Here is a 10,487-nt window from a genome sequence, read left to right as displayed (position 1 = left end):
CATTTTTTTAATTCATTACAGAAACTTTCTGGGAGACAAAATACCATCCTAATTTTGAGATTTCACCCCTTTTTTAGGGACCAATATTTCAAGATTTGGCCCAAATTACTCAAACAAGTTGTCTAAAATGCTTCAGAATGATTCACAAACACCCAAACATTACACAAAATGTCCAAAATAACTTTTGAAATCTGTCCAGACTGACCCAAAAATGGTGCAAACGGAGTAACATTACCATTGTTGTGTCAAAACACCTAAAAACTGGAACCTTGTCTCGTCATATTTGCCACACATCAGATTCTACTGATGTTAGAGCCTCAAAAGTTGTTGAAAAGTCGACCAAAGACTGTATTTTAGTAGAAACGTGTATCCACCAAAAATGGTGCAAATGGAACAATATTATCATTGTTGTGTCTAAACACCAAAAAAATGGAACTTTGTCTTGCAACAAATCAAACTCTACTTACAGGAACTTTCTGGTGACAACATGCCACCCTTCATTGAAAATGTTGCATTGTCGTCCATTTTTGAAGGGTCAATGAATACTGATTTTTGACAATTTTGAGTCATTTTGAAAAAGTTTCACATCATTTTAGACTAATTTTGAGTCTTTTAGGACTAGCCTCATCTTATTTTGAACAATTCTTTCATAAATTTGGATCATTAGGAGTAGGGCTTAACGATTTTGGAAAATAATCTAATTGCGATTATTTTTGGAGATATTGCGATTGCGATTTAATATGCGATTATTTTTTCAAACTACTATTCTCATGTAAATGTCATTGATCACAACCAATAAATCAGTCTGTTTCATAATAAACTGTCAGATTTATTTAAAGTGCAAATTGCAACACTGAAGAAAACCAAACGGTGGCTGTACCTATTTAAAACTTCAAGTCTTAATCTTTCACGTTGAATAAAACGTGATGTAAACATGTGGACTGCACTTCTTACATGCAGTCTGAACTTAACAGTACAGTCTATACATGAATAAATTATATATGCAAAAATAAAACTCACTGATTCAGTAACATTACCCATCTGAAAGTGCAGGAATAATAAGAACAAATGTCAGCTTGAACATTTTAAGGGAAATCAAACTCCCAGTGCAAAATAAACTACTGTATGTTATTATGAAACACTAAAGGAAATACAGCATTATATTCACTCAATAACAGCTGCACACAACATGCTAAAGTGCAAAATGAGTATGGCTCTATTAGTCGTAAAGTTTCTTTGTATAGTTCTTTGGAGCTTACATATTTTTGGCGAGGAATACCAGCATGTCAACTTTGGCTGGTTTTAAAGATGAACGAGTGCAAGTCACGATATTACCTCCAGTGCTGAAGAGACGCTCTGATGGAGCACTTGTGGCAGGGACACAAAGATACTTGCGGGCCATGTTGCAGAGTCGTGGAAAGTTAATCTTGTGCACCTTCCACCAGGCTAACAGGTCCTCTTCTCCATCAATGGTGGGGGTCATGAGGTAACTGTTTAACTCTGCTTCAGTGGCATCTTCAAGTTGCACAGGAGCAGATGAAGAAGCCGCAGCAGCCTTGAAAAAGCTGCCCAGAGATTTCTTGACTTTTTCACCACATGGCACCGCACTTGGAGGCCTCGGAGTGGCTTCGATCCGAGCTCTCTTCTCCTACCAAATGAGAAAAAAAGTTAGTTCACAAATAAATATAAAGTTTGTTTGTGATGTCATAACTACATAATTTAACTAACCTGGTTATGTGTACGCCTTGCTGATTCCAGCATTTCGTTCTTGATTCGGGTCTTAATAGCTGGAATGTTGTCGGCAGTGATGTACTGGGTTTTGAACCTGGGGTCCAGAAAGGATGCAACATCCAAAAGCTCCTGGATGCTGTGGTCACTGTATTTCTCATTGAGGTAACCCAGGACCTTAGTTTTGATTGACCTGGTCAAGTTAGTGTCCTCTTGGTCTTCAGCCAGCACTGATGTGGTCAGAAGGTTAAGAACTGGTTTGAGGTAAGAGATGCTCACATATTCCTCCCCAGAGAGAGCATCTGTAAATTCTAGGAGAGGATGAAGTGCTTTGTGGACAGATTCTAACACCTCAATATCCTGCCAGGTAGGAATGAGGGAGCGTGCATATCGGTCACCTGACAGAACATGAGTAATAGCTTTGAGCTGCTCTAGCACCCTGGCTATCATCATTTCAGTAGAGCCCCATCTTGTTGGGCATTCAGTGATGAGGCTGTGCTCAGGAAGTTGGAGCTCCTTCTGTGCTTCAGTCATTGCTGCCTTCTTCTTCCAGCTGTGGGAAAAGTGCCCTACCACCTTTTTTGCACAGCGCGATTGCTCTTGACACCCTGTCATCTTTGAGCGCATGTCCTGTATAAAGAAAAACAGGACAGTACTTTAGGCGGCGGCGGCGTCGTCATCATCATCATCATCATCATCATCGTCAGTGGTGGAATGTAATTACTTACTTACTGAACTTAAGTATTTTTTGTGTAATTTACTATTAACTAAAACTAATAAGCATTGCATTTACTTTTTTTTTTTTTTTACTTTTATCCATTTTAAAACAGTATCTACTACTTTTTTGATTGTGGCTTAAGTGCAAAGTACTTTTTTCCCCAAAATTAACTCTTTTGTTTTGTTTTGTTTTCATACATGCAGAATGTAAATAAAACCTTGTGCAATGATATGGTAATCTATCAGTAAATGCAGTCTGTGCTAGTAATATTTACTTAATATACAATATAAACATTCATTTTCTTTTCTATTTCACGTAGTAAAAAAGTGAGTATTTCATCCACCACTGACCATTAGTATCATCATCTACTACACACGTGGACAAAATTGTTGGTACCCCTCAGTTAAAGAAGGAAAAACCCTCAATTCTCACTGAAATCACTTGAAACTCACAAAAGTAACAATAAATAAAAATTTATTGAAAATTAAATAATCAAAATCAGCCATCACTTTTGAATTGTTGATTAACATAATTATTTAAAAAAACAAACTAATGAAATAGGGCTGGACAAAAATGATGGTACCCATAACTTAATATTTTGTTGCACAACCTTTTGAGGCAATCACTGCAATTAAACGATTTCTGTATTTGTCAATGAGCGTTCTGCAGCTGTCAACAGGTATTTTGGCCCACTCCTCATGAGCAAACAGCTCCAGTTGTCTCAGGTTTGATGGGTGTCTTCTCCAAATGGCATGTTTCAGCTCCTTCCACATATGTTCAATGGGATTCAGATCTGGGCTCATAGAAGGCCACTTTAGAATAGTCCAACGCTTTTCTCTCAGCCATTCTTGGGTGTTTTTGGCTGTGTGTTTTGGATCGTTGTCCTGTTGGAAGACCCATGACCTGCGACTGAGACCAAGCTTTCTGACACTAGGCAGCACATTTCTCTCCAGAATGCCTTGATAGTCTTCAGATTTCATCGTACCTTGCACACTTTCAAGACACCCTGTGCCAGATGCAGCAAAGCAGCCCCAAAACATTACTGAGCCTCCTCCATGTTTCACCGTAGGGACAGTGTTCTTTTCTTCGTATGCTTGGTTTTTGAGTCTATGAACATAGAGTTGATGTGCCTTACCAAAAAGCTCCAGTTTGGTCTCACCTGTCCAAAGGACATTCTCCCAGAAGCTTTGTGGCTTGTCAACATGCATTTTTGCAAATTCCAGTCTCACTTTTTTATTAGTTTTTTTCAGCAGTGGTGTCCTCCTTGGTCGTCTCCCATGAAGTCCACTTTGGCTCAAACAACGACGAATGGTGCGATCTGACACTGATGTACCTTGGCCTTGGAGTTCACCTTTAATTTCTTTGGAGGTTGCTCTGGGCTCTTTGGATACAATTCCAACGATCCGTCTCTTCAATTTGTCATCAATTTTCCTCTTGCGGCCACGTCCAGGGAGGTTGGCTACTGTCCCGTGGGTCTTGAACTTCTGAATAATATGAGCCACTGTTGTCACAGGAACTTCAAGCTGTTTAGAGATGGTCTTATAGCCTTTACCTTTAAGATGTTTGTCTATAATTTTTTTTCGGATGTCCTGGGACAATTCTCTCCTTCGCTTTCTGTTGTCCATGTTCAGTGTGGTACACACCTTTTCACCAAACAGCAGGGTGACTACTTGTCTCCCTTTAAATAGGCAGACTGACTGATTATGAGTTTGGAAACACCTGTGATGTCAATTAAATGACACACCTGAGTTAATCATGTCACTCTGGTCAAATAGTTTTCAATCTTTTATAGAGGTACCATCATTTTTGTCCAGGCCTATTTCATTAGTTTGTTTTTTTAAATAATTATGTTAATCAACAATTCAAAAGTAATGGCTGTTTTTGATTATTTAATTTTCAATAAATTTTTATTTATTGTTACTTTTGTGAGTTTCAAGTGATTTCAGTGAGAATTGTGGGTTTTTCCTTCTTTAACTGAGGGGTACCAACAATTTTGTCCACGTGTGTAATTTACTTACCAATGGCAAGATGTAATCGGTGCCCAAAACACTGCAGCCGGGTCCATTCATTTAGCCGGGCTGCCATCACCATATTTGATGCGTTGTCGGTTGTTATGCAGATGTGGTTTTCTTCATGAAGATCCCAGCTGGCAAGTCCCTCTCTCATCCCAGCCGCAATGTTTTCTCCCGTATGGTCATCCGGAAAGTAGGATGCTTGAAGGCAGCGCGCTTTAAGATTAAGGTCTTCATCTATGTAGTGCACAGTCAGACTCTGATATGGCTCCGCTGTACGGCTTGACCACAGATCAGTTGTTGTAGCGAAATACTCCACAGTTTTCATCTCCGCAGCCACTTTTTGTCTGCACTTTTTGTAGAGCTCAGGTATGGCAACATGGGTAAAATAATTGTGTGATGGTAGTCTGTACCGTTTGTCAAACTTGTTTAACATCGCTGTAAACCCAGGCTTCATCACAATACTGATGGGCATCATGTCTTTCGCTATGAACTCCGTTACTGCCTGAGTTAATTCCGTGTGCTGTTTTGAATTACGTTCATAAGGAGTAACACTTTCAAACATTTCGGTCAGTGATCCCTGACGGCTGGTACTTTCATTTCTTGACGTTGAAGACCTGGGTGGTGGCATTCTAGCCATGTAACTGTTGTACAAGGCATTGTGGTGTTTTTTTAAGTGTTGATGCAGATTCGTAGTGTTCCCACGTGAGGTAGCAACAGTGGCCAAGCATGTTCGGCACAGTACCCGACTTTGCGCAACATCTTCTTTTTTAAAGCCAAAGTAATTCCACACAACAGACGTGCTGCTCCTCTTTGGTACAAGGCTCTCACCTGGGTTAGCTTCTGACGAGCCTGAAGCCATTGTGCAACAGGTTTAGTGCAACCGCGATGCTAGCTTCTGTCTGGCGCTTGCTACTCCGCTCCGGCCAGGTGTGATTGCGTCACCGGATCATGTGACCACATCGCAGGCCTCGCGATTAGCAAATCTCGTCCTGTCCTATCGCGATATTATCGCAAATGCAATTAATCGTTAAGCCCCAATTAGGAGTCATTTTGGACAGATTTCTTGCCAAACTATCTAAACACTGGAACCTAGTCTTGTCATACTTTCCACACATCAGATTCTACTGATGTTAGAGTCCCAAAAGTTGGTGAAATGTCAACCAAAGACTGTATTTTAGTAGAAATAAGGATCCATCCATATATAGAGACACTTACAGGGACTTTCTGGAGGACTGAACACTCTCCTCATTTCAAGCTTTTACACTATACAATTAAACATTTGGCCCAAATTACTCAACCAAATTGTCTAAAATGCCTTAAAATCAATTCAAAATGAGTCACAAATGCCCCAAACTGACCCAAAAATGGCACAAATACAATAATCTTACTTTTGTTGTGTCAAAACATTTAAAAACTTGAACTTTCTCGCCACAAATCAGATTCTACTGATGTTAGAGCCTCAAAAGTTGGTGAAACGTCAACCAAAGACGGTATTTTAGTAGAAATTTGGATCCATCCATAGATATACACTTACAGGAACTTTCAAGGGACGCAATACCACACTTGTTTGGTAATTTTGCATGTTTGTTTTACCCATTTTCAACGCCCAGTAAGCAATAATATATCCTGTGGTGGAGACATATATTGATGTAGATCTACAGGAAACTATTCTGTCTGAGTCTTCACCACATTTCATGACTGTTGGAGTTAAATATCTGTAGAAACTGAACCTTTGAAATAGTAAAATAGTTTGTTTTGAGGGTGAAAATACAAGAACTGTCAACAGTCAGGCAACATCAATCACAGAAATGACAGATAAGTGAAGTCAGCAACATTCATCCTGTTGATTTTTTACTCACCTCCAGTGTTTCCTGTTTGGTTAAATTGGTCTCTACAGATATGCAAACCTTCACTCTGCTCTGACAGATGTTGTTTTTACAGGATTAATTATAAACTCTGAAGCTGTTTCAGTCAGTTTTCATTCATACTAACTCACCTCTAAATCTGAAGCAGCTCTGATTAAACATCAGTTCCACCTGAGTTCATCTGGATTCTTGCTTCAGCTGCTGGAGAGACTGGAGGAAAAATAAAGCAAAAAATAAGGAAAAACATCACAAGACGGTTTTAAAATGACACTAATGACTTGTTCTAATTACAACAAGACGACATGGTCATCAATATCCCCCGCCACATGTGATGTCTATGAGTCTATATCCAAAATAGTGATCAAGGGCCATAACTCTGTTAAATATTGTCGCACAGGTCTCATTTTCGAACTTGATCAAGGTGTCCATGGTGTGAAGCTACACACTAAATTTTGTAATCCCAGCTGTAATAGTTTCCGAGAAAAGCTGTCCCCTTCATGTCGGACGGACGGACGGACGGACGGACGGAGGCCAAACCTATATCCCCCTTTCCACTTTGTGGTGGCGGGGGATAATAAATGGTTTGATTAGAGTAAATAATCACTCAAAGGTACCAATGAAGATGGATTATCAATTAAATAAAGAAAAAGCACTCTAAAGGCTCCAAGCAGCTCGTGGTAATTTGATTAATCACTAATTTATTTGGTAATATGAGATGATAAAGCACAATTAAACCCTGAAATAAAAAGGATGAGCTGGTTTTAAAGAGGAAAACTAATCTTACTACTCCATTTAATCTGAAATAATCCCATTTTAAGAGCAATTTCTGAACATTGTAGCAGAAAACATGGATATTTTAAAGGTTTATGGGGAATTTCAGCCTTGATTTAAGAGATACTCAAGATGACAAATGTTTGGTTTCATCCAAAGAAACCAGAAAATATTCAGCAAAAAGTGCAGATTTAAGAAGACTGCAGCTTCGAGTCGAATTAAAAGTCAGAATATTTCAGTTGTTCTGTTTTATTTCAGGTCTGTTTGAGAATAACTCGTCTGGTTGACTTTAAAAATCTACTTTTCTCTCTGTAAACTGGAGTCTAATCCATCATAAACACAAGGTTTAAATGAACAAACTACATTTTCCTCTGCTGTTGTTGATGTTTTAATGTTGTGTGTAGCGCCGCCTGCTGCTAGAGCTGCAGAATTACATATATCTGGTGTTGGATTTACACTAAAACAATTACATTTGTGGGTTTAATTTACAAAACAATGTCACTTTATGCTGGTAGAGTCTTCTTACGTCTGTTTAAAATGACATTAAAGTTGCTTTTAACAATCCTAACTGGTTGAATTCCCTTTTTCTTACATAAACTTTGAATTTTTTTTATGTCATAAAAGCAGTAAATGCTCTGATCACAGACAAATATTAGATTTTTTTAGCTAAATATTTTAAATTTGACTGATTTAGAGAAGCTACGAGATGATTTGAGTACAAGAAATGGGATATTTTGTGGTTTATTTAACAGTTTGATGGTTGAATTTCAAGTATTTTTGAATCATTTACACTAAAACAACTACATTTGTGGGTTTAAATACTATTAGTTACTGAGTTTTACCCAGTATTTACATTTAGAGTAAAAACAGACAGGAGAATAAAAAGTTTAGCACATTTTAAAAATAGTCAGATAAATCCTAGAGTGTTTCATTACAAACATCACAGTAAAAAAAAAGACTTTAAAAAGTGCTCTAGTCGCCTTTTACCTGGGCTTAAAATGGTTTTAGATATCTAGGGATGAACGTGACTTCAAAATTGAAAGATTTATATGACAAACTATGTCCCATTAGTCAAAAAAAAAAAGAGTTGGAACATTGGAAAACACTCCCCATCTCTGCACATTTTTTAGGAATGTAGAAAATTAAAACATTTCTGGAAAGATGTACACAACATGACTGTTAGTGTTGTAGAAACTCAACTGGACTGTACAGACTGTTCATTCCCTGACATTCCACTGAGCACAGGCGTGTGTTCTACATGTTTACATTATATACAGATGCATATATTTATATATCAGTCCCTCCAGGATTTCGCGGGCGTTTTTCGTGATTGTTGCGGCCGAAACTGCCTGAATTAGCAGCAGCTTTTCAAAAAATTGCCATGTTTCAAGCTTATTTCTTGAGCTAAAATTGCGGGTGACAGTGACAATTGCTAAAAAGCTGCATTTTTTCAGCTTGTAGAACATGTTTCAACACTCTAATTGACAATATTTATTCTGAAATTAATTATTTAACGTTCCAACCCTTTTCCACAAAAGCTGGCACACCATGGTGGGACATTAGCAGCAGCCAGATACTGGTTTAATATGACGTGACCTAAATATGCAGGGGGCGACAGGAATTGATGGGACTCAGAGACACCCCCACAATTTAATCAGTTGTTCCTTTCCGTTGTCATTTCCGATACGTCCACAGTGGTAGATCTGTTGTAGGATCACAATCATGTGATCGTCGGCGGGCCGCTGAGGTAGCGTTCACCTGTTGCCATGGTTACCGTGCTGCTATCAGACGTCGTCGACGTAAATTTTATAGATAAAATTTATTTCCCCAAATTTCCTTTTTACAGGCTTCCAATTTTTTATTTTTTTTTTAAAAAGCTCCATTATTTTGTTTAATGTGACAGTGAAAATAATCTATTTGGGACAAATTTGAGGGTGTCACCATGAGCGTAATAAAACTGTGATTAAGAATTTTATCTATTATTTTCTGCCCTTTCATGGAATCATCAATTTAATAACCACCAGATAAAATGAAAAATTGAATTAACTGTAGATTGTAGGGTCATTAGCAAAAGTAGAAAAAAGATAAACGAGAGAAGTCACACACAATTCATACAGTGCTGCAACCGCCAGAACTCATCCGCCATTCCGTGTCAAACTAGCTAGCTATCAAATGAGTAACTTTCGGCCAGCGGCTGCTCGCAGGAAAATGTTGAGTTCAAACTGTTTTTTGATTACTCCTGTCACGTAGCACACAGCATTTGTAACCCAAATGAACGCGGGTCAGCTAAAATTTCCGCTGTGGACAACAGTGGTGTAATTTATTAATATGCTATTTCAAACTTCAACATACTAGACGAATTAGCAAAAAGAAAACACGGTAATGTAGTCGTATTCTAAAAGCTCTGTTAATGTGCTGATTTTATTCCATTTTATCACAAGAAACTGACATTGTTCTTAAATTTTATCAAGAAAAACTCAAAAGCAGTTTTAGAAGATAACTTACCTCCGAGCAGAATGTCCCTCCGCCCTGGTCAGTTGCACTCAGCCTGCGTTACATTGCAGCTAGCTTGAAAAGTCTGTCCCTCCGCAGCGGGAAGTAGTCCACTGCTGTTTTCTCCATTGTTTCGTCAATAATTAAGTTGTGGTTGAAATATTATGGTTTTTCTAATTTAGAGAACTGGTTAGTTCTTAGATATCATAGCTTTACAGTTTTATTTTTTGACTAATCCCAAAATTGTGGTATTTCTTCAGCAGGACCCTCCTCCAGCTCCCCCCAGCACCCCGTTTCTTTTTCAATGTAAAGCTTACAGAAAGAAGTTAAATCAGCACTGACAGGCCTGATAAAACTTTAAAATAGTCAAGACAACTAACTACTTAAGTTTAATTTTCTAAAACTTATAAACTTGAGTTTAATATTCAAAACTTACCATGACAATGTGAGTTAAAGAAAACAAGTTTACATCACTTAATGAGCTCTCATGTTAAACAGTATAACAGTTAGTTAAACAGTGTTTGTCTTGTCTCGTTTTGCAGTGGTGTCAAACTTCTGATGTCTACATTTTCAACATTTTTGGTGGAAAAACAGAAATGTTAAAAATGATTCTTTAAGAACATTCAGAAAAAAAGTCAACCAAAATCCAGCAAATTTCACTGGAATTTGGTTGTTTTTTGTCTTCAGTTTAGTTCAGATGGAGTAAAAACATCACATTTCACCAACAAAACATTTAAATAAATCACTAAATATCACATTGAATTCACTTCTTGTGTTCCAATTTGCCCAAATGGGTCAAATTTGAACATTTCAAACTCAGATTTCTCACAAATATGACCAAAAACAGACATTTAGTCAGATTGAAATGATAAAAAAAAAAAAACAATGAAGACAGAG

The 10,487-nt window shown here is 37.8% G+C and overlaps 1 protein-coding gene across 1 annotated transcript; it reads right to left on the bottom strand.

Annotated features, from left to right (window-relative positions):
- Window positions 1-1,217: 1,217 nt before the first annotated feature.
- On the bottom strand, window positions 1,218-2,227 carry LOC110961654 (E3 SUMO-protein ligase ZBED1-like). Its single transcript, XM_022209351.2, has 2 exons — window positions 1,729-2,227; window positions 1,218-1,648 (listed from the first exon to the last, which is right to left on the bottom strand). The coding sequence occupies exons 1-2, from the start codon at window positions 2,179-2,181 to the stop codon at window positions 1,256-1,258; spliced, it is 846 nt and encodes a 281-aa protein (XP_022065043.2). The 5' UTR covers window positions 2,182-2,227; the 3' UTR covers window positions 1,218-1,255.
- Window positions 2,228-10,487: the final 8,260 nt, after the last annotated feature.

This window comes from Acanthochromis polyacanthus, chromosome 7, assembly GCF_021347895.1.
Source record: "Acanthochromis polyacanthus isolate Apoly-LR-REF ecotype Palm Island chromosome 7, KAUST_Apoly_ChrSc, whole genome shotgun sequence".
NCBI classification, from domain to species: domain Eukaryota; kingdom Metazoa; phylum Chordata; class Actinopteri; family Pomacentridae; genus Acanthochromis; species Acanthochromis polyacanthus.
Note: the sequence above shows the minus strand (reverse complement) of the source record. Positions and strands in the feature narration are given on the sequence as shown.

Bases quoted from the DNA above. Each gene is read 5' to 3' on its own strand.
- LOC110961654 (XM_022209351.2), bottom strand. From the start codon at position 2,181: ATGATGATAGCCAGGGTGCTAGAGCAGCTCAAAGCTATTACTCATGTT. The intron at 1,649-1,728 runs GTTAGTTAAATT...CTCATTTGGTAG, and splicing joins CAAGGCGTACACATAACCAG to GAGAAGAGAGCTCGGATCGA.